This window comes from Rhamphochromis sp. 'chilingali' (assembly GCF_963969265.1).
Source record: "Rhamphochromis sp. 'chilingali' genome assembly, chromosome: 1".
NCBI lineage: Eukaryota > Metazoa > Chordata > Actinopteri > Cichliformes > Cichlidae > Rhamphochromis > Rhamphochromis sp. 'chilingali'.
Window position 1 is genome coordinate 63,811,790 of NC_137929.1, and position 25,034 is coordinate 63,836,823.

The following is a 25,034-nucleotide window of genomic DNA, read 5'->3' on the forward strand; positions in this document are numbered from 1 at the left end:
GGCGCTTCATAGATACAGAGAAAAACCCAACAATCATATGACCCCCTATGAGCAAGCACTTTGGCGACAGTGGGAAGGAAAAACTCCCTTTTAACAGGAAGAAACCTCCGGCAGAACCAGGCTCAGGGCAGAAAGTGGACCCTCGAACAAATGCTCATCCTCTGAAAAGGTCTGCAAATGTTTTCACTGTCAGTAGCAGTAGTTTCCACTGAACCAAATAATCCTAAAAATGTTTTTAAACCTTAAACCTATGAAGGCTGCAGGCCACAACGTGCTGGTCAGGCAACAAAGTTGTTCTTCATATTACTAAAATGTTGGAGCTTGTGCCTCTTCAGATGTTTGCTCTTCTTACTTGCAAATAGCCGAGGGGAAATGCCCGAAACCTCAGTCCTGATTCCACAGCTTTATTACATCAGCCTGGTAGAAAATAATTTTTCACTATCAAATCAGGCCACCAGGGGGCGGAGCGGTCCCAGAAGTTCAGTCGTGAGTGATATCTAACCTCTCCTCTTCCTCACAGCTCTGATGTCTCTGAGGGAGATGTTGTGACTGTAATCTGTGAGGAGGACCAAAGCTTTTCTGATTGGACTGTGAGGAGAAACACAAGCAAACTGCAGAGGGCTGAGTGTGGAGATGGGCGGGGACAACAGCAACGTGATCAATCATGTTCAATCAGTACGCTGGTGCCTCACGACACCGGAGTTTACTGGTGTGAGTCCAGTAATGGTGCCATCAGTAACCTGGTTAATATCACAGTCACTGGTAAGCTGATCACTCTCACTTTACTTCTTATTGCATCCACAAATTGAGCTGAACATGCAGGTACATAGATTCTGTGCTGTTCTTCACTGATCACCTGCCTGACTGACAGAGTAATGAAGGACTTCCCTCCCTCGGTGCTTCTTAATGTGTGAGGATATTCTCCATTACTGAGTTAAGACTTCCTTATTTAGATCTAAGCTCTGGATTATCTTGCACGTCTCGTGGCTCCCAAATGTCTCTTAAGTTATTATCCTCTGTAGCCTCATACTTTAGCTTTACTTGGCAAATGTGAATGCTTTGTGTGCTGACAAACCCTTTTGCATGTAGTGTTTTTATGAAAAGCCTTATAATTGCCTAATTTTGTGTTTTTGTTCTGTTACAAAAGCAGGCATTCTTACTGTTGTTTAATATTTTAATCAAACCTTTAAGTTTAATTCAACACAAAAAGCCCCACTGTAAACAAATCCACAGAACAGAACCAAACTCAGCAGCCAAACAGTTTGTCCTCAGTGCAGGTCGACATTCAGAAAAACCAGCTGCCTCAGCTTGGATGGGCTGATGTGGTTTCTCCTTAGTATTGTTAAGGTTCACAATTGAGGAGGGAGAGTACAAACCACTCTTGGTCCAGAAGCTCTTTGGTCAAACAATGATTTTAATGAACACACGTGTGGGAAGACACTCTGTACGCAGACAGCCAGTAGTCCTCGACTTAATCAAAGCATAAACAGATATTTTATAGCATCAGGGTTTGATTTACTGACGCCCCTTCATGCGTCACAGATACATTTTATACATAGATCAGATCAACACCAACAATGGCTTTTCACCCAGAAGATCATCTTCTATTTTCATGGCTGGTACTTTCCGTTCTTGTCTTGTTCCTCTTTTACCGAGACACTTTTGCAGTTACAGCCAGACATGAGTAACCTCTTCTCTAAATAAATTTAACTCATATGTGTGTGTGTCACGACCTCACATGCTCTTTGTGTCACCTCTTCACCTACTGTCTGTGTCTCGTCCTCAAATGCTCTTTCTCAATTCACCTGTTGCACTTCTGACCTTTTACCAGACCAGAGGCTCACTGAGACTATGTGTATGTCTTCTACTAAATAAATGTTTTAATCAAGAACCTCTACTTAAACCTTAATATAAAATGACCTGATATAAGTGTTTTGTAAGCATGTATTGCGATTCCTTCTATGGCTCCAAGTCACTTGCACAATAGATTGTCCGAACATCGCGCCGAACAAAGCTTCCGACCCCCAATTAATTGACCGAGCTCCAACTCTTTAATAAGCACAGATATGCATTGTGTATGAAATAGTCATAACTGCTTAAGGCCTTCTTAAAGCTATCTGTTACATTGTTAAAGCCTCGTCTTAGCCTGCGGCTCAAAATAACTTCCACTTCTGCATACAACTTCCTGTCAGCCTGCAACTCAGTCTTTCTGAAAGAGACACTGTTTAAACCTCTGAATGCAATATCCATGCTGCAGATTATATTCTTAATGCAATGGTACTGATGACAATTATTTAACAATAGCAGTAAAATAATTTCCCTGCTCCACACTCCCTCTCTCGACCTCTGGAACACCAGAGGTCGCAATACATTGTGTCCTCGCTCAGACCCTCTCTGGTGGTCTCGGACCTCGAGATCTCCAGGATCCTCGCCCCTCCTGTGGTCGTCGAGATCTTCTGCAAAGGAAACAAAACACCTTTTCCTGCATCTCCCTAACTTATCCTATCTGGGACTCTTTAATCAAAAGCCTGATCCTAATTATGTTCTTAACTTATTGACTTGTATTTATGTATATTCTTCAACGTTACTCATCACTTTAAAATTCTTTAAGCGCTGGTTTCACGTCCGGTTGCTCGCTCTATTTTTCCCTTATCTGATCATCAACATCCTGTATACATTTCATCATAGCTAAATGCTGCCTTGAAACAACTCCTATGTGTTAACACTAACTTCATTTTAAAACCTCACATTTCCTATGTTATAACCCGTTTTGGTATAGCCTTTTTATTTCATTTCCTCCCTTTAATGTAACAATACCTTCTAATTCTAATTTATCAGACTTAACCAAAATATATGCTTTCCTTCCTCTTTGGTCCTTCTTTAAGTTCAGTCAAAAAGCTAAATGAATTTGAGGCCTTTTACCTGTAATCAATACTGTCATGTGTGTTTCTGGACTCTGTGTCTGTAAGCGTGTGCAATCCTTCATGAACTCATATTATCCTCACAGTAGATTGGCTAATCATAGCGCTAGCCAAAGGCTCGTGACCGTCCAGAGACAAATTTGAGCCACAACTCCTTTAAAAGCACAAAATGCAATATGTATAAAAATCATTTCTACGTAGAAGCTCCCCCTTTATCCTAAAGATAAACCTATGTAATATCTGTATGTGTACGCCTACATTATAACCACTTCTTCTAGAAATCAAAAAGAAATCAAAGCTGTTCTACCCCTTCAACCCTCACTAATTTTCCCTCTAAGAATTATTCACAGCTTTGAAAAACCGGCATTGTATCTTCTAAACAGGATTCAGTTCTGTCATGGTCCTGGGCCATGTTGGCCCAGTATTCTTGGTTCCTTGTATTTTCGCTCCTTATTTAGGCCAGGTTTTCTGAGGTGTCCTGTTGTGGTGTTCCCTAAGTGTTTTTCCCTTTGTGACTCTTACCCCCTTGTGCCCCTCTGTGTATTTATGAGCTCTCGTCTCTCTTTGTGTTTATTCCATGTTTTCCCCCAGCCTGTTATGTCTGTGTTCTCCCCGTGCTCTCTCTCCTCCTGTCTGAACCTCTGTGTACTTCCTGTTTTACTTTGACAGTCTCTCGTCAGTATGCGTAATGTTGTGTTCACTCCTGCCCTGTCTCGTTATGTTTATCAGTGTCACCTGTGTTCCCCACCTGTGTGTAATCTCCCTGTGTTCTCTGGGTGTATTTAAGTTGTGTCTTCTGTTATGGTAGTTCCTGGTTCGTCTGTATTGTTTCCCCTCGGTCTCCCTGCGTCTCTTGTGTATTTCCCCGGACCTCCCTGCATCCTCGTTTCTGGTTTGTGTTATTAGCTTACCCAGTTTAGGTTTCCGGTTTCTTGTTTTTCCACCAGTGCTGTTTTGTGCCCACCGTTGTAAATAAATATTCACCTGCACCAGAGCTGCCGCCTTTTGGGTCCTTTTCTACAACTCCACACGGCTTGCCTCGCAAACCGTGACAAGTTCACTTTTAATCCTTTAACCTTAACTTAAAAATAACAGTTTCAGTTTTACCATATCCAAATGATCAAAAACCCAAAAGGTCCTGAAATGATCCTAAATTATTAAACAATTAAATTATTAAACCCTAAACCCCCCTTTATCTTGATACATTTCATGTGTCAAGATACTATACAAAACTTAAAAATGCTCAGTTTCCCCACTCATGTTCCAATCTATATCATAAAAATAAACTTAAAACAGAACAGTTATCAGTCATGTGTTTCTACAATTAATGGTAACTGAGTTACATCAAAAAATATTTCCCCTTTAGCATTTGGCATTCTCCCAACAATATACTATAATCCCATAATCTAACCCCAGTCAACAAAACAAAACAGAAATTTTCTCTGGTAAAAACAAATTGTTTGTCCACATTAATTCATCCTCACTCACATGCAGTCACACATTCACTCACATGCAGTCACACATTCACTCACATGCAGTCACACATTCACTCACATGCAGTCACACCATGTATTTGCTGATAGTGGAGCTTCCCGCACGATCAGATACTCCACCCTCAGCAAAATGAGCTCAGTCATTTTTTATTTTCCATAGGAAAATATTTCTTTATGCTTTTGGACTGGATTGACTCGCATAAAATCCTTTTTACAGGGACTTACGTCCTGAATAGTCCCCAGGTAGCTTTCTCCTCAGCCAATTGTAATCTGGAAAGCCGCCTTATATTTGCTCTTCCCGAGAATTTTCAGCGCCGTTATTCACTGTTGCAGGCCTGCTTAAAACAGAAATGAAAAATAGAGCTGATTGTTAGCTCATAAAAACAAAACAAAATCACCTGACAGGTTTTCTTTAAGTGCACTGTTACAAAATAATGGGCCCAATTTTAGACATGTCCATGTTTCCTAAAACTCCCTCTATTAAAAACAAAAATAACAACCCAAACCTAACTGACAGAATCAACCCATCACCACAACAACCTCAACAACCTTAAACACACAAAAGTTTTGCCACCACATAATTTCACCTCCTCAATACACCGAAAGTCTCATTAAAACCACACAATTTGCACACAAAAATCACCCCCTTATGCTCTGTAACATACTTCAATTCAGCATAAAACATAACCCCCTTACAACAACATATCACTAAACTATAAATTTCCTACCCAAATCTATACTTCTCTTGTCTGCCATGCTTCCTCTTCTGAAAGTCACTTCCTCAGTCACACACATACAGGAAGCTCCTACGTCACCACTCACTCCAGCTAATGTGCATACTGAGTCATCTCTCAAAAAGCTGTAACAACAGAAACATATGTTTAAACATTCCCAACTCATTAAATCATTTTATTTCTTTCTACAGTGATCACTGGTTTTGATCACTCAGTACGAGAGAGCACTCCTAAGTCACTCTTTTAAAACTACTTTAATCACTTTTTGTTTACATAACTCACTCCCTTTTTCATATGGCTTCTTCTATTCCTCAATTACAAACACAAATGTATTTTATTAAACATTCACACCATTGTATCATTCATACAAAATAGCAAGCTGTTCTTCATTGCATATGTTTGTGTTCTTAGCCAGGTTTAATCAGTGTCTATGCATTAATCTCCATGAGCTTGTCTTGTCTTCATAAGGTTAATGCATTTTCTGTTTGTGTGTGTGAATTTGCATATGTTGCTTTTGCAGTGTGTCAGACTCCTGCACAATTCTCCACTTAAGCCGTCAGTTTCTTTCCCAAATTTGCTAACCCAAATTCTAAATTCCCACCTTATTAACACCATTCCTGCTCCTTAGCCAGAAGTTAGGGCCCACTTGTCATGTTTATGGAGGCATGGCGCTGTGAACAATTCAACCAGAAACTTGCCTTGGCATGTCCAGTCAAGTTAACCTACAGGTCTCTTCCGACCGCTGCACGTGGAAAATTGATCCAGATCTGTTTCGCCCCTATAGAAACACAACTGAGACATTTTCATCATTATCTTAAGTACTTAAACTACCCGTTTCCCTCTCTCTGGTCAGAAATCCCAACTTATGTCATGTATATACGTGTAAGCAGGTCTTCATTGCTTTTCCTATGTATTTTGTTAATGTTCAGTGAGTGTAAGCTGCTTTCTTCATTGCCTCTATATGTTATAGTCAGGTTTAATTCATGCATCTTTTCCCTGATTTCTCAATTCAAAACTATCTCACTTCTGATTCTTTCCAGAAATAATTTCACATGTAACACTTTGTCTATGTGTGTTTTCTATTCTTGTTTACCTCTTTGTTTGTGACGGTGGACATCTCTAAACCATCATGAGTTCAGGCTTTCATTTCAATCCAATTACACCCTGTATTCTCACAGTCGAACTCGTCCGGCTTCGCCTCTCACTGGTCACTGTCCTCTTCTCTCAGTGTCCTTTTGTTGTCTTGAATTCCAGCAAACACAGTCTGTTTCTTCTCTGTTTCTCTTCAGTATTTTCCTTTTGGATCAAGTCCCAGCCTGGCAAAATACCACATTCAGTGCCTTTAAACAGTCATGTCACACTGTTCTTACTAGCCTGCTGTCCACCGTGCATGTTTCATCACGTGGTTTCTTCTTTTCTGTTGATCCTCTCAGTCATCTCTTTCAAGATTACTCCAAGCATGGCAAATCTGACAATCAATGTCCAGTGCTTTACCACCGTTCATTATCCCACTGTTCAACTGCCCAGCCTGTAATTTACAGTACATGTTTCCACCTCGTGGTTCCTTACATGCTGCTGCTGGTGTCGTCAGTGTGGTTTCCGTTGCACTGTCTTTTGCCTGCTATTAATTCTTCTCAAGTCCACGATGTTCTGTCGGTCTTCATCAGGAGATTAACTGTCCTTTGAGCTTCTTCTCAGGATGGGGACAAGTGCGAGGTCAAGCTGTAAAATTTTAAGCCAAAATCTGGCCTGTTTTCTCCCAATTATGCTACTCTAGTGGTTTTGGCGCCGTACTCAAAATTCCAGGTTGAGAGAAGTCCACCTTTATTTATCTGTAATCTGTGTTAACACACTAAAACATACAATTAATATCCTTTTCATTTCTTTTTTCAAAACCTCCATACTTAATCTGCCTAGAGTTTAACTCATCTGATTCTCTCTCTGGGTGCTCACTCGTCACCTTATATGGGCATGCAAACTTCCTGTCACCCACACCATTTCCTGTTACACACACACAGCACGCAGCTGCTCTGCTGTTTCTCCAGGCTAATCAAACTTATTTTGTATTTACAATCTACAAACCCTCTGTAATTCTACTAACTTTTGATCTAAAATGTAGCATCATTCACGCAATGATTTCATAATCCTCTCACACACACCTTTTAAATAAACTAAACTCTTATAACATCACTCATGCATCTCTTAAATTAAAAACACTTTCAAACTTTAAAACATCCTACTTTACATCACCAAAGAAATACCTCTCACACCTTTATTCATCATTCAAAACCTTCTAGTCACCGCATTCACACACCTAAAGTGTGACCAGAGTTGAGGAATCAAAAAGAGCAAGTAAAAAACAAACAAACAAAAAATTGAAACCTCCATTAATTCTCACCGCACACACAAGAAATAAAGTGATGTGTTAGTCTTAAGTATATACAGTGCACTCAATATATTTATATATCTGCATCCAAACTCAGTCAATTACTATACATCCACTACGGCAACTCAAAACTTTATTTATAGTCCTCTAATAAACATAAATGGCATTTTAAACACACACTCAGCAATGTTTGCAGCAGTATTTGTAAAACCAACCGTGGTTTAAACAGTTCACTGCTTACTCATTTGCATTTTCACTCACACACACACCGTCTGAAAATAGCTCCAGCATTGCCTCAGACTCCTTTCACACAGAGATCTATTATTTTATATTCACAAAGACGTCTTATATTTACAACTGCACAGATTTTATGCCTTTTAACACCTACCGAATTTCGAAAAATTTAAGTTAACGGTCTAACCGATAAAAGTCCAACTTTTTTGTAATCAATTAACCAGTATCTGTCCAACAGTTTCTGGCCTCATCTCTAAAGTCCCTAACTCAATTTAAAAGTGTCCAACACCCAAGGTCCAACCTTTGCTGCCCAAAAAAGCGCAGATACCGTTCCAAACGGTAAGGAGACTCTAACTCCTAGTTATTCTGGAGTGCCCCAAGCTCCACAGTGACCAACTGACTATCCCTCTTTGAGGACAATGCCTAAGCGTCCTTGGCATTGGCAAGCGTTACCTCTGAGCACTGCGCTTCCTAGAACCCCCTCGGTTCCGTTCTAAAATAATTTATAATACTTTGGAACAACAGTAAAACACCCAACAAAGTGTAAGACTGAAGCAGGTCCAACCTTATAACCAAAAAATAACCAAATTCCCTAAGATACTAAAATCTTTGAGCAGTCCAACTGCTTACCACGGTCCTAACCGTATTAAATCCTTTTAGCGGTCCAACCGCATTCAATCATTACCAGCAGTCCAACTGCTTTTAAATCCTCAGTACTGTCATGAGATTCTCATCAAAATCAAAGCAGACATTTACCGGCAACTTTTACTGAATAGACATTTAATTTTATCATCCAATTCAGCACACTTTGGATAAAATCAACAGGCCTGTGCCTACCTCTTTTTAAAGGCGCCTGTCCCCTCAGTTTGGTTGCCGGGTCACGCCTGCCTGTCTGACCACAACGGACCATACATCACCGTCTACACCTCCAATCCACTCTCCTCAACCACCGGACGAAGCCCCCAAATGTTAAGGTTCACAATTGAGGAGGGAGAGTACAAACCACTCTTGGTCCAGAAGCTCTTTGGTCAAACAATGATTTTAATGAACACACGTGTGGGAAGACACTCTGTACGCAGACAGCCAGTAGTCCTCGACTTAATCAAAGCATAAACAGATATTTTATAGCATCAGGGTTTGATTTACTGACGCCCCTTCATGCGTCACAGATACATTTTATACATAGATCAGATCAACACCAACAATGGCTTTTCACCCAGAAGATCATCTTCTATTTTCATGGCTGGTACTTTCCGTTCTTGTCTTGTTCCTCTTTTACCGAGACACTTTTGCAGTTACAGCCAGACATGAGTAACCTCTTCTCTAAATAAATTTAACTCATATGTGTGTGTGTCACGACCTCACATGCTCTTTGTGTCACCTCTTCACCTACTGTCTGTGTCTCGTCCTCAAATGCTCTTTCTCAATTCACCTGTTGCACTTCTGACCTTTTACCAGACCAGAGGCTCACTGAGACTATGTGTATGTCTTCTACTAAATAAATGTTTTAATCAAGAACCTCTACTTAAACCTTAATATAAAATGACCTGATATAAGTGTTTTGTAAGCATGTATTGCGATTCCTTCTATGGCTCCAAGTCACTTGCACAATAGATTGTCCGAACATCGCGCCGAACAAAGCTTCCGACCCCCAATTAATTGACCGAGCTCCAACTCTTTAATAAGCACAGATATGCATTGTGTATGAAATAGTCATAACTGCTTAAGGCCTTCTTAAAGCTATCTGTTACATTGTTAAAGCCTCGTCTTAGCCTGCGGCTCAAAATAACTTCCACTTCTGCATACAACTTCCTGTCAGCCTGCAACTCAGTCTTTCTGAAAGAGACACTGTTTAAACCTCTGAATGCAATATCCATGCTGCAGATTATATTCTTAATGCAATGGTACTGATGACAATTATTTAACAATAGCAGTAAAATAATTTCCCTGCTCCACAGTATCTGCCCAGTTTTTGAGAAGACCCTCCAAAGGAACAGATGTTGCCACAATGCACAGTCTCCCCTCCATCACCTTCAACAGGTAGGGAAAGACTGTGGCCTTGGCCTCCCACCAGCTCTGTGGGCCTTCTCCTTGTTGGATGAGGGGCTCCTCAAGATAACATTTCATCTCCATCATAACATCAGCTGTAGTATTTCTCTTTGCAGCATCTCCTGCAGCTCTTTCATCAAAGAGGCTCCACACAGCAGACGTCTGTGGCTCCTCCTTCACTTGGCCCTGTAATGGTGGAACTGGGTGGGAGTGCACTTTGCTGCTGCAGTTATTCTCTGAAGTGCCTCATCAACAGCTCTGTTGTCACTGAATGCTGAAGCTTTTTAAATCTACCATCCAGTGATGCAGCTTCTGAGTGGACGGTGTTGAACTCCACACACAGAAATTTTTCACACTCACTGCTAATTTTGTTTTACAGTGAAGCCACTCTGCTCTGCTAGTCCCAATATCTTTCACCTGCAGCAGATGCTGCTTCGTTTGCAGCTGTCAGTCATATCTCTGTGTTTTTGTGTCGCACTCTCCTCCACACTGCTGTCTGTCATCTCACAGGTATGATGTGCGGAGCGATGCTGAACTTCCAGTCCCAGCGTTTCATGTTGCAGGATCAATTCCCATATGAAAATATCAATATCTAATTTGATTACATTTGTTTTTCATCATAAATATGACAGACAAAAGTAAATTCAGCAATTAGCGGGATGGTCTGCAATACCCTGTCAATAGGAACTACACTCACCACCTCTCATTCATGTGCGTGTTACGGCTCTGCAAGAGTGTGAGCCAATGAGAAACCAGAGGCACAAAACTTTAGACCACAAAACACACAATCTGATGTTGGTTTGTAAAGATGTTGCTGATGAGACTTTGTAGAAAGCAGCTGGTCTGAGTGATGTGATCAGAGTGCAGCAGATAATGTCTGACAGCAGTTTGAAGAGCAAATGGATTCTGTTCTGTTCTTCATCATCACCTACCTGACACCTCACAGCTGTTTCTCACCTGCAGGTCACACAGGAGGATCTGTTGGACTGAAGGTCAGCCTGTCAGTTCCTGCTGTGCTTCTTGTTGCTGCTGTTTTCTTCATGTAGAGAAAACAAAAACAACAAAGAATCAGGATCCAGCCTCATGTTGAGCTGCAGCAAAATAAAATGTCTGAATCTTTTTAAATCAGCACTCTTAGTCTCCCGCTGGTGGTTTCAGCGTTGTCAGTGAACCTGGGGAACATGAGATGATGCTGGTAACAGAAATCAAAGGTAGTGAACAGCAGACAGGGATCAGCTGCAGGTTTAATACACGTCCTGAATTTGGTTTAGTTTGAAGTTTCTGTAAAATAAAACCAAACGTTGTGATTTGTCTCTTTATGAATAAAGTTGAATTGAATTTCTCTCTGAGCTCCTGCTTCTGTTGTCTGTCAGTGATTTTATCAGTTGGACATCAAGTAAAACTTTGGATAAAATGAAAACTGTTCACACAGTGTCTGTAAATCCACGGGTGAAAATAACACATGTAACATTCACACAAGTCCACGAGTGATTGAATGAAATGTGATCATGGAAAAATAAATTCAAAACTATTCAAGACTTTTACCATTAACTGTCGTTCTATTATGAAGTAACAGGAAGGTAATAACACTATAATATAATAATAATAAAGAAAATTAAAAAATATGGTATAACAGAGCTCACTGCCTCACACTGTCGATAGCAGCATTTCTTTTTAACCTTATTTCATTTAAGGCTCAGACGATCATCTGTTTCCACTTAAAGTAGTCTAGCTCTGATATCACTTTAGCCTCTGGATGGAGGATTTGCTATGTTAACTTATAGATAATAAACTCAACGTATTACAGACCAAAACCAAACACGTCCGTAGTATAAGACTGGATTTAACTCCCTTCACACCTGTCTCGACACAACAGTCAGGTCAGTCCCTTCCCTTTTAAGAAATCCACCTTAAATGTATTTTAAATGTAAGTGATGCAAAATGAATTTAATATTTTATCTTTAGTTTGTCAGGTAGCATCAGGTCAGATGGATGATGTTGGGTGAGATGGAGCAGACAGAGATGTCATCACAGCTGAGAGGAAGCAAAAGCCTCAACATCCAGGCTTAAAAGTGATGTAGGGAGCTAAAGCTAAAGCTCTGCTTTCTTTGTGTGCTTGTGCTAACAGCAACTAATGAGAAATGTGATGACAATTGTCCAGCTTTGTCCTTTTATATTCTACCAAATGTGAAGTGAACCTGTGGTTATACAGTAACGATAAGAGCATCTTTATTAGTCCCACATGTGGGAAATTTGTTTTGTTACAGCAGGAAGTGGACAGTGCAGTTACATAGCAAACATGAGAGAACACTGGAATAGAATAAGAAACTGTACGCAACTGTACCCAATAGAATAGAATAGAATAATAGGATAAAAATAGAATACACATGCTATATACAACTGAGTACAAATACAACGTTGTCAGAAAAAGAGTGTTACACTTAGTCCTATTGCACATGTGTGTGTTTGATCAGCTGCAAAGTCTTTGTGGTGGAGTCTGACAGCAGAGGGGAGGAAATCTCTCCGTCCCACATCGTGGGTGCCGCAGCCACTGAAGGAGCTGCTCTGAAGCGCTATAAAGGTTTGTGATGATCAATACAGGTTTACAGCTCAGATCATACTGAGTTCATTATGACTGATATAAATATGTGATAGAATAATAATAAATCGAGTAAATTGTGATTGACAAACAGTTTTAAAGAGAAAGTTTGTTAGTTTAAATTGTGTGAAAGGTCAGAGATGGAGAGAACACCAGGCTGGGGCTGAATATCAGTGTATTACATGCAAATCTGATTGGATGACAGGACAGAGCATAAACTGAAGCTGGCATGGATGTTCTGGGTCTCCTGCCTCTGTGAGATCAGCAGGTCAAAGATTCAATAGCAAAACTTGGTTGTTCCAGCAGCGACGCCGAGGGCAGTGAGCTCTAAAAGCCTCCCAGATGAAAACGTGCCCGATCGAGAGGTGATCTGCTGCTGATGGGTGACGAACCTACTCAGGTCTCCAGCTCTTATCAGAGGAGGCAGTGAAGACACCTGAACTTCAAGGCAGTCAGGCTGGGCCAGTCTGTGATTACTTTTATCTAAGTACAATCTGAGTATTTTACCTGTAAGTAATCTTACAGTATTATGTTATATTGTGAGTCCTTTTCACAGATCTTCCTAGGTTGAAAATGAAACAGTACTAAATGTAACAAGTAGACAGCAGCACTAAAGTCATCAGTTCAATGAACACAGAGGAAGCTTTTCAAAGGCTTAAGAAGAATAACATGATGCTAGAACATCACATTTTATAATATGACAGTAAAAATAACTCACAGAGATCATCTTCTATGTTTTCCTCCATAAGGGCGGTGAGCCTGGGTCCAGCTATTTGAGTGGTGCCTTGTTTTGGTGAAGCTTTTGAATTGCTTGGCCTTTGAGGCCTGCATGGAGCTCAGGCTGACACTAAGCACAGGAAAGGCCCACAGTGGGTGCACACACAGGATACAGATCTGTCAGGTCATGATCAACAACCACTGACCAAAGCCCACTGATCTCTGACCTCCCAGCCCATTCTTCCTTCAGTGGGCTGCTTTCAGTCATTATGCAAATGTTCTGTTTATAAGATTGAGGAAACCTGCAGTCAGCTGAGACTGAAGAAGTCACCTGGATGAGTGACGAAACGTTTCTCCCACAAAACGCTGCGTCCAGATGAACAGAATCAACTTGGAGATTTACTTACCTGGATGATTGAGCATGCATCAAGACGTTTGGCAGCTGTAGCAGTCGTGGAAAATTCCCTCTGTGGCAGAAAATCCTCACAGATGCAGTCTTGATACCAATAGATGGATAAAAACTGGAGGAAATCCTCAGAGGCCGTGAAAACTCCTAAATGGAAGTAGCTTCTTCTGCTGGGTCTATTCTGTTGGTCTGAGACTGGCTTCCCTTCATTGTCTTCCTGTTAAATCCAGAATTGAATTCAAAATGCTGCTCCTCACATACAAGGTCTTAAATAATCAGGCCCCATCTTATCTTAATGACCTTGTAGTACCATATCACCCTATTAGAGCACTTCGCTCTCGCTCTGCAGGCCTACTTGTTGTTCCTAGAGTATTTAAAAGTAGAATGGGAGGGAGAGCCTTCAGTTTTCAGGCCCCTCTTCTGTGGAACCAGCTTCCAGTTTGGATTCAGGAGACAGACACTATCTCTACTTTTAAGATTAGGCTTAAAAGGCAGACAGAAACCCTTTTTCCTTGTTGATAAAGCATATAGTTAGCACTGGATCATCTCATCCAATGATGAAATTAGTTCTTTTTATTTTTGCCTGTCCTGATTGGTTCTTTAGCCTTTACCAAGTGGATCATCCATTTGATTGACCTTTGTTTGTTTGCAGAACCAGGAAAAGGGAGGAGACAAGACAAGATGTGGAAGAGAGCCAGAGATGAATAATAACTAATGATTAAATACAGAGGTGACCACCTCTGTATTTATTTCACTCACCACGTGATCCCATCTGCCTGGACTGTCTCTCTGATCTGTTTAAAGCTTTAAACAGTGAAATCAATAACCAACGTGTCCCAGCTGTGTCCCAATTCATTAAAAACTATCACAAAAAAGGAGGTAGACTTTAGAAACACTGAAATTTCTAAAGTCTCCACTAAATCAGGGTCAGATGTGTGTGAAGGTCCAAGACGTTTGCTGGATGTGAATTATCATGTGCAATGCTCCAGTTTGACCTCACGGGGGCAGTGTTGTTTTACACTCAGACTGCAGGACATAATAACAGTGTTGGAGTGTGAAAGTAAAGCAGCTTTTCTCTCAGTGTATGCAGAGGGATTTCTGATGACATCAAACTGTTTGTGTGTCTGTTGTCACAGCAGCAGCCATCAGTGACAGCAGCACACAAAAGCAACACAACAGCAGGTTCAGATACTCAGAGGAACAATTCATTTCAATGTCTGACCAGTTTGTAGTTTGTGTTTGAGTTCAGTTTAAAAAGTTTAAAATACTGATCACAAGTTTCAAACAAACAACATATAAGAACATAAGATGGAAACAAACAGAGTGAAACAGAGTTTGTTTCCTTCCTGGTTTCCTGGTTTTCGTATGTTTGTCACACTTAAATGTTTCAGATCAAACACATTAAAATATTAAACAAAGAAAACACAAACTGAAGTTTGTAAATGAAGATGTTTGTTATTAAGGGAACAAATCCAAAGCTACATCATCCTGATCTGAAACATTTAATAAGTGTGACAAACATACAAAGAACAGGAAATCAGTTTGAGCAGCTGTAATCAAACTGTCAACCTTCACACTTTTTACTAAAACCTTTAATTCTCCACTAACATCACTTTGTATCCACGGTCACTCTAATGGACCCTAGAAAATAAGATAAAACACATTCAAAGACTATTTTGTGTTGAGAAGAAGTTTCTGGCTCTTATTCTATTTTCTAAAGGAGGCAAACAGCAAACAGGACTCTCCAGCTGCCCCGGAGCAGATTGTAATCATTGCTCTAGACGAGCTTCATCATGTTGCAGACACACCTTCATGCTCAGGGCAGCCGTTACCTGTGTGCTCTAAGAGAAGCAGGAAGATTTAGGGTCAGATTTACTAACATGTGGAGCAGCAGCAGCCGCATCACAAAGTTTAGTATGTTATGTATTTGTAATTTTGAGTTTTATATCTCTTGGAGAGAGATATCTTTTGCATACTTATAAATGCACCATGTGGTAAGCTGTATACTGTGTCTACTGCTGTATTGACAATAAAGCTCTTGAGTCTTGAATGTGTATCTGTAAGAGTGTCACTGTCAGGAGACGTGTCTGTCATAGTTGCTGCTGGGAGGTTATTACTGGGAGGGAGATGTTATCAGAGTCATCAGAGCTTCATCGGCTCAGAGTCGTTATCGCAGCACCAAAACTTTGTCAGTGAACTGGAATGAGCTGGATCTGAAACAAAGGCAGCTGTTACTGTGTTAGATTCACGTCTGCATGTTGAAACATCTTATTAAAAGTAAAGATGTGCACATACAGGCACGTGTCACAGTGACGCTGAGGATCCTCAGAGTCCTCTGCACAGTGCTCAGGGATTTCCTCATCTTTCATGTTGTCTGTCTGTTTGAATTCAAGCATCATCGTCAATAACTGAGCGTCTGACAGCCTCAAACAACCAGAGCCTGAAAATAAAAAGCCTCTTTGGTGGAATTATGCTCATATTTAAAATTTCTGTCAGTTACTTTATTTTCTGAGGGTTTTTTTGTTGTTCTTAAATTAGTTTTCAGAGCTATAAAGAGTTGAGTGCAGGGGTGTCAAACATAAGGCCCGGGGCCCAGAATCAGGCTGGCAAAGAGTCCAAATCGGCCCAATGGACGTTTTTGGAGAATGTGAAGGAGGAACTTCTCTGCCATGACCACTCATACAAAACCAAATGAATGAAGTAACGGAGAAATGACAGAAAGTTCCTGGGTTTTTTTCAGTATTTACAGAAATTTTTAAAAAGATATTTCTTTGCATTAACAAAAACTTTTTTACAGATATTTAGATGAGCTGCATTCCTCTGATGAGGACTTATAGAAAATGTGCATAAGGACTCAGAGTGTGTGCAGAGAGTCGTCATGCACTTGATACCATGACAACAGGACGGCCCTGAGCCCTCAGACCCCCAAACACTGAATTCAAGCCACAGTACTCTCTGAAGACTGTGAAGCATGGCAGTGCAAGCATCATGATGGGGTCTGTTTCTCTTACTATGGTGTCGGGCCCACTTATCTCATATCAGGGATCAATTTGCTTATATCAAACTACTTGGAGAGGTCACGCTGCCTTATGCTGAAGAGGAAATGCCCATGAAATGGGTGTTTAAACATCACAACGACCCCAAACACACCAGTAAGTGAGCAGCATCTTGGTTCCAGACCAATAAAATTAGGGTCATGGAGTGGCCAGCAGAGTGCCCGGACCTTAATCCAATAGAAAACTTGTGACATCAAAAATGGTGTTTCTGAGGCAAAACCAAGAAACGCAGAGGAATTGTGGAAGGTTGTCAAATCCTCCTGGGCTGGTATATCTGTTTACAGCTGCCACAAGTTGGTCGACTCCATGCAGCACAGATGTGAAGCAGTTTTCAAAAACAGTGGTTATACATCTTAGTTTAGTGATTCACAGGAATGTTAAATCTTAACATTTTTTCAGTTTATTGAGTAAATATTTGAGTTTTTGATCACTGTTTTCTTCATAAATGTAGACAGACAGACTGATTTCACTCATTATCATTTTCTTTACAAACCAAACTTTTATTTCCAGAGATATAAAAAAAACAAAGTTAAACACAACAGTGTTAAAAAGGGCACAGCCGAGCAAAACACCACAAACACAAAAACAAGCTGTCTCCCAGTGGGCTGGGCTTGAGGAGGAAAAGTCACATGGGGCATCATCAGTTTCTTTCTGTCCTTGATCATGTTTTTCGTCGCGCTGGGTAACAGTGACTTCATGGAAAGTCAGTCTCAGCATTATTCAGCTTTGAATACTTTGCAGCCCTTTCAATTGTTTTCTGACGTTTTTTTCTCAGGTTTTGTTTTGTTGTGCTAAAACCCCTCTCATATTTTCTGCAGATCAGATTAATAAGAAGAGCAACAACAACAAGAAGCACAGCAGAAACTGACAGACCAACTATCAGTCGAACAGATCCATCCTCCTTCCCTTCATCCTTCCTTCCATCCTCCTTCCCTCCATCCTCCTTCCCTTCATCCTTCCTTCCATCCTCCTTCCCTTCATCCTTCCTTCCATCCTCCTTCCCTCCATCCTCCTTCCCTTCATCCTTCCTTCCAACCTCCTTCCCTCCATCCTTCTTCCCTCCATCCTCCTTCCCTCCGTCCTTCTTCCCTCCGTCCTTCTTCCCTCCGTCCTCCTTCCCCCCGTCCTTCTTCCCTCCCTCCTCCTTCCCTCCGTCCTTCTTCCCTCCGTCCTTCTTCCCTCCGTCCTCCTTCCCCCCATCCTTCTTCCCTTCATCCTCCTTCCCTCCATCCTTCTTCCCCCCATCCTCCTTCCCTCTGTCCTTCTTCCCTCCATCCTCCTTCCCCCCATCCTTCTTCCCTTCATCCTCCTTCCCTCCATCCTTCTTCCCTCCATCCTCCTTCCCTCCATCCTCCTTCCCTCCGTCCTTCTTCCCTCTGTCCTTCTTCCCACCGTCCTCCTTCCCTCCATCCTTCTTCCCCCCATCCTCCTTCCCTCTGTCCTTCTTCCCCCCATCCTCCTTCCCTCTGTCCTTCTTCCTTCCATCCTCCTTCCCCCCATCCTTCTTCCCTTCATCCTCCTTCCCTCCGTCCTCCTTCCCCCCATCCTCCTTCCCTTCATCCTCCTTCCCCCCGTCCTCCTTCCCTCCGTCCTTCTTCCCTCCATCCTCCTTCCCCCCATCCTTCTTCCCTTCATCCTCCTTCCCCCCGTCCTTCTTCCCTTCGTCCTTCTTCCCTCCGTCCTCCTTCCCCCCATCCTCCTTCCCTCTGTCATCCTTCCCTCCATCCTTCTTCCCTCCATCCTCCTTCCCTCCGTCCTTCTTCCCTTCGTCCTCCTTCCCTCCGTCCTCCTTCCCCCCATCCTTCTTCCCTTCATCCTCCTTCCCTCCGTCCTTCTTCCCTCCGTCCTCCTTCCCCCCATCCTCCTTCCCTCCATCCTTCTTCCCTTCGTCCTCCTTCCCCCCATCCTTCTTCCCTTCGTCCTCCTTCCCCCCATCCTTCTTCCCTTCGTCCTCCTTCCCTCCGTCCGTCTTCCCCCCGTCCTTCTTCCCTCCATCCTCCTTCCCTCCGTCCTCCTTCCCTCCGTCCTCCTTCCCCCCATCCTTCTTCCCTTCATCCTCCTTCCCTCCGTCCGTCTTCCCCCCGTCCTTCTTCCCTTCATCCTCCTTCCCTCCGTCCTTCTTCCCTTCGTCCTCCTTCCCTCCATCCTTCTTCCCTCCAGCCTCCTTCCCTTCATCCTCCTTCCCTTCATCCTCCTTCCCTCCGTCCTTCTTCCCTCCGTCCTCCTTCCCTCCGTCCTTCTTCCCTCCATCCTCCTTCTCTCCCTCCTCTGTGTCTCCTCCTGTGTGACCTGCAGGTGAGAAACAGGTGTGAGGTGTCAGCTGTCAGGTAGGTGATGAGTGGAGAACAGAACAGAATCTGTTTCCTCTTCTAGTTCAGGACAACAGATTAATACAAACTATTCACAATATGTATAAAGTGAGAAAATACTGGTGGATTTTTCTTAATTTAACAAAGGAAACGGATGATCTGACTAAATATGACTAAAACTGATCCAGCTGATCTTTATAATTTGCAGACTGAGAGTTCGTTAAAACATGTCTGAGACTTTTGGAAGGTCAAATCCTCGACTCTCTGAACCTGTGTTTGTTTATTATGAGGCTGAAACATCTGAACCTGTGATTCAGATTCAAGCTCTGTGGGAGTTTCCCCCCCAAGAGGGACAAAAGGACCCCCCTGATGATCAACGATGGTCGCTCACAGTGGACGTAGATGGCTTCTTTCACTCCTCTTTAAAACCATCTGTCCTCTCTGTCCAAAATGTGAACATTAGCATCCTCGAAAGAGTGTCCTTTATCCTGTGGAGGTGGCTCTTCTATGTCCATCAGAATGGTGGGATCAATAGGATCAACAGGTGCTCCATGACCCTCCTGGGGGACACTCCCATAGGGCTTAAAAATCTGGGAGATCCACCAGTTGCTCTTAGAACTGAAGAAGCTTCTCGGATTAAACGTTTTAAACAAACTTGAAGAGGTCCAGCTCCTTACAATAGTTTTTTACAGTTGTTACACAGACCAACTGTGTATTCTGGCTGTTATGTATTTGCTCTGGCAGGTAAGTTTATAGCACAAAGATAATGTGTTCATTTATCAGCAGTTTATCACAGCTGGTCACAGAGATACTGATGATTTCAGCATGAGAGGTTCAAAGCCACACTGTGATCAGTCTCAGGAGTTTGGAAACTGCTTACAGATCAGTAACTCTGCTCAGCTGGTCTCATTACAACGAGAGGGCAGCCATGTTTTTAACACAGCTGCAGTAAAGATACAGTGGGGCAAAAAAGTATTTAGTCAGCCACCGATTGTGCAAGTCCCCCCACCTAAAATGATGACAGAGGTCAGTAATTTGCACCAGAGGTACACTTCAACTGTGAGAGACAGAATGTGAAAAAAAAATCCATGAATTCACATGGTAGGATTTGTAAAGAATTTATTCGTAAATCAGGGTGGAAAATAAGTATTTGGTCAATAACAAAAATACAACTCAATACTTTGTAACATAACCTTTGTTGGCAATAACAGAGGTCAAACGTTTACTATAGGTCTTTACCAGGTTTGCACACACAGTAGCTGGTATTTTGGCCCATTCCTCCATGCAGATCTTCTCGAGAGCAGTGATGTTTTGGGGCTGTCGCCGAGCAACACGGACTTTCAACTCCCGCCACAGATTTTCTATGGGGTTGAGGTCTGGAGACTGGCTAGGCCACTCCAGGACTTTCAAATGCTTCTTACGGAGCCACTCCTTTGTTGCCCGGGCGGTGTGTTTTAGATCATTGTCATGTTGGAAGACCCAGCCTCGTTTCATCTTCAAAGTTCTCACTGATGGAAGGAGGTTTTGGCTCAAAATCTCACGATACATGGCCCCATTCATTCTGTCCTTAACACGGATCAGTCGTCCTGTCCCCTTGGCAGAAAAACAGCCCCATAGCATGATGTTTCCACCCCCATGCTTCACAGTAGGTATGGTGTTCTTGGGATGCAACTCGGTATTCTTCTTCCTCCAAACACGACGAGTTGAGTTTATACCAAAAAGTTCTACTTTGGTTTCATCTGACCACATGACATTCTCCCAATCCTCTGCTGTATCATCCATGTGCTCTCTGGCAAACTTCAGACGGGCCTGGACATGCACTGGCTTCAGCAGCAGAACACGTCTGGCACTGCGGGATTTGATTCCCTGCCGTTGTAGTGTGTTACTGATGGTGACCTTTGTTACTGTGGTCCCAGCTCTCTGCAGGTCATTCACCAGGTCCCCCCGTGTGGTTCTGGGATCTTTGCTCACCGTTCTCATGATCATTTTGACCCCACGGGATGAGATCTTGCGTGGAGCCCCAGATCGAGGGAGATTATCAGTGGTCTTGTATGTCTTCCATTTTCTGATGATTGCTCCCACAGTTGATTTTTTCACACCAAGCTGCTTGCCTATTGTAGATTCACTCTTCCCAGTCTGGTGCAGGTCTACAATACTTTTCCTGGTGTCCTTCGAAAGCTCTTTGGTCTTGGCCATGGCGGAGTTTGGAGTCTGACTGTTTGAGGCTGTGGACAGGTGTCTTTTATACAGATGATGAGTTCAAACAGGTGCCATTCATACAGGTAACGAGTGGGGGACAGAAAAGCTTCTTACAGAAGACGTTACAGGTCTGTGAGAGCCAGAGATTTTCCTTGTTTGAGGTGACCAAATACTTATTTTCCACCCTAATTTACGAATAAATTCTTTACAAATCCTACCATGTGAATTCATGGATTTTTCTTTCACATTCTGTCTCTCACAGTTGAAGTGTACCTCTGGTGCAAATTACTGACCTCTGTCATCATTTTAAGTGGGGGAACTTGCACAATCGGTGGCTGACTAAATACTTTTTTGCCCCACTGTATATACTTTACAATAAGCACTGCCTGTATTCAGATAAACTGCCAGCTTAGTTTGATTTGATCTAAACCTGACAGAGTGACAGCAGCCGTCCTCTCTCTGTAACAGCAACAACATGCAGGGAGTCTGCTCAGCTACACATGGATTAAACTCTACGGTTAAACTATCAGGACATAATAGAAGTCAGTGAATTAATAAATAACAAACTAGCTCAGCTGGAGTCTCACATTGTCACAGATGAGGATGATAACACTGACTCCAGAGTGAGCAGGACACATCTGTGCTAAAGAAAACTGATGGAGGCCATCTGAGTGTGGGTGGATGCTGGACTCCAGCAGTCAGTCAGACGCTCGTCTCCATTCATGCGGTTTGATGCACTTCATATATATAAAGGGTAACTTGGTTGGATGGGACAGAGAGCTGTGACCATTGACCAGATCACAGGTACAGCAGAGTTTTAGCCTGATGCTAAAGAAGCACGTTTTCAAACACATGATGATTTACTTTTCAAAAGTCTCAAGCCAAACATGACCCCTGACCCCACATGGTTGTTGTGGGCGATCGTGGCTCAAGAGTTGGGAGTTCGCCTTGTAATCGGAAGGTTGCCGGTTCGAGCCCCGGCTTGGACAGTCTCGGTCGTTGTGTCCTTGGGCAAGACACTTCACCCGTTGCCTACTGGTGGTGGTCAGAGGGCCCGGTGGCGCCAGTGTCCGGCAGCCTCGCCTCTGTCAGTGCGCCCCACGGTGGCTGTGGCTACAATGTAGCTGCCATCACCAGTGTGTGAATGGGTGGATGACTGGATATGTAAAGCGCTTTGGAGTCCTTAGGGACTAGTAAAGCGCTATATAAATACAGGCCATTTACCATTTAAAGATGTGGTGGGAGCTAAAGAAATATTGGAAATTATATCCATGAATTGTCACATCAGCCAGTGTGTGCTCCAGCCGTGCTGGAATAGTGCAAACGTGCTTTTGTTTTGTTCTGGTTGTTTCAAAGCAGGACGGTGACTGTTCTTTGGGTGAGATCACGTGTTTCCTGTGTAATCTAAGTTTCATGTTTACAGACGAGTTAGAGAGCAAGAGAAGAAGAGACGGATTCATAAATGTCTTTGTTTCTGCTCTAACCAAACAATGCTGCTCTACAACTCTAGACTACCAGCCACAAAGACAACAGCTGGAGAAACATCTGTCTACCTCTGACATCCACCAGCTCATCCATACAACAAACAAACATCAACAACCAGGAAGCAGCTTCACCTCTGGGGCGATCGTGGCTCAAGAGTTGGGAGTTCGCCTTGTAATCGGAAGGTTGCCGGTTCGAGCCCCGGCTCCGACAGTCTCGGTTGTTGTGTCCTTGGGCAAGACACTTCACCCGTTGCCTATTGGTGGTGGTCAGAGGGCTCGGTGGCGCCAGTGTCCAGCAGCCTCGCCTCTGTCAGTGCGCCCCAGGGTGGCTGTGGCTACAATGTAGCTTGCCATCACCAGTGTGTGAATGTGTGGATGACTGGATGTGAAAAGCGTTTTGGGGTCCTTAGGGACTAGTAAAGCGCTATATAAATACAGGCCATTTACCTCTGATCACACACACACTCAACTCTACTCACTCACCTGGAGGAACACTCAAGTAGACGATACTGATGATCTTCAATGAGCTGGTTCTTTCATTGAGGACACGACACATGTATGTTCCAGTGTCATTGATCCTCACATCCTTCAGATTCAAAGACACGTCTCCATACTTCATCTGTCTTTCCTGCAGATCCACCCGGTTCTTAAAAGATGGATGCTGGTGATCTGTAACAAAGCGACCAGCCTGGTACAAAAGCACAAATCCTGGCTTGTCAGTTCTGCTCCATACTACACTTCTGATCTTCTTGGTTGGAGCTCGACATGTCAGAGTGACGTCCTGTCCAGACTCAGCTGTGATGATCTTTGGGTCTGAAAGAGGAAACAACACAGAGCAGAGAGGTTAAAGGTCAAAGTACAACTATGATCAGAATGACTGACTTTAAATATTTTGTTTATTTCCTTTGACATTTGAGTTTTTAGTCATGTTGGATTTAATGAACCTCTGAACATCCAGCAGGTCACCAGTGACCCACTGAGGGGGAATTTTAGCCTCGTGCTAAACATGCAAAGTGTCAGAAACTACAAGATGTTAGCTTCCACAGAACAACAACATGTGCTGATAATAAGTAAGAACAAGTCAACTCTAGACTACCAGCCACAAAGACAACAGCTGGAGAAACATCTGTCTACCTCTGACATCCACCAGCTCATCCATACAACAAACACACATCAACAACCAGGAAGCAGCTTCACCTCTGATCACGCACACACTCAACTCTACTCACTCACCTGGAGGAACGACAGCCAGGTGGATGATGCTGGGAATCTTCAATGAGTCTGTTTCTGCCATGAACACATGACACTCGTATGTTCCAGCGTCATTAATCGTCACGTTCTTCAGAATCAAAGACGCGTCTCCATCCTTCATCTGTCTGTCCTGCAGATCCACCCGGTTCTTAAAAGATGGATGCTGGTGTGTTGAATTAGAGAGACCATCCTGGTACAAAAGCACATAATCTGGCTTCAGGTCAGCGTTCTTCCAGTACACAACTATGATGTTGTTGTTTGGAGCTCGACATGTCAGAGTGACGTCCTGTCCAGACTCAGCTGTGATGTTTTTCTGCTCTGAAAGAGGAAACAACACAGAGCAGAGAGGTTAAAGGTCAAAGTACAACTATGATCAGAATAATTGACTTTAAATATTTTGTTTATTTCCTTTGACATTTGAGTTTTTAGTCATGTTGGATTTAATGAACCTCTGAACATCCAGCAGGTCACCAGTGACCCACTGAGGGGGAATTTTAGCCTCATGCTAAACATGCAAAGTGTCAGAAACTACAAGATGTTAGCTTCCACAGAACAACAACATGTGCTGATAATAAGTGAACATAATGTGTGAGAGAAAGCAGCCTCTCATTATAAGACACTGTGAGTCTCTGCATGCTGCCTTTATGGAGCTACAGCTGTTTGTATACACTGAACAAGAAGCTTTGTAGCTGCATCCTGACTCCTGACACTACAACACATCACACTGACACACATTACACTTCTTTGTCTCTGTCACAGCTGGATTACAGATGTTAAGTGTCCACACAGACAAACTAAATCCATATTATTATCATTGTTATTATTATTCTTAACAACATGTAAACTAGTCGATGCTGGTCTATTGTCAGATAAACTCAGTTTAGTTTCTAACTGTAAACCTCACCTGCAGAGGCGAACACGACGACGACAGCAAACAGCAAAGCGGAGCAGCGTGATGCAGTTACGGCAGACATTTCCGTGTCATTATTACTGATCATCCAGCGCTTCTTTGACTTGTTCTGAAGTCTAAATCTGTCGCTAATTTCAGCGAACAACTGAACCTGAGTTTAAAACCTGATGAGATTCAATTAAATTTAAGGTTTAAAAAAGCTGAAAGATTTAAGCAACTGACTCCACACTTCCGATTTAACTACTACTACTCAGTTTTGCCGACTCCTCGGTAAGGGAAATTTCTA

The 25,034-nt window shown here is 42.6% G+C and overlaps 1 protein-coding gene across 1 annotated transcript; it reads right to left on the reverse strand.

Moving 5' to 3' along the window:
- Positions 1-514: 514 nt before the first annotated feature.
- Positions 515-25,034, reverse strand: LOC308400449 (uncharacterized protein; the record flags this gene model as incomplete). The annotated part of the gene is made up of 5 exons (XM_080888151.1): positions 24,743-25,034; positions 23,821-24,156; positions 23,071-23,400; positions 17,988-18,884; positions 515-588 (listed from the first exon to the last, which is right to left on the reverse strand). Exons 1-5 carry the CDS (start codon positions 24,834-24,836, stop codon positions 515-517), a joined length of 1,731 nt encoding a protein of 576 aa, XP_080744277.1. The 5' UTR covers positions 24,837-25,034.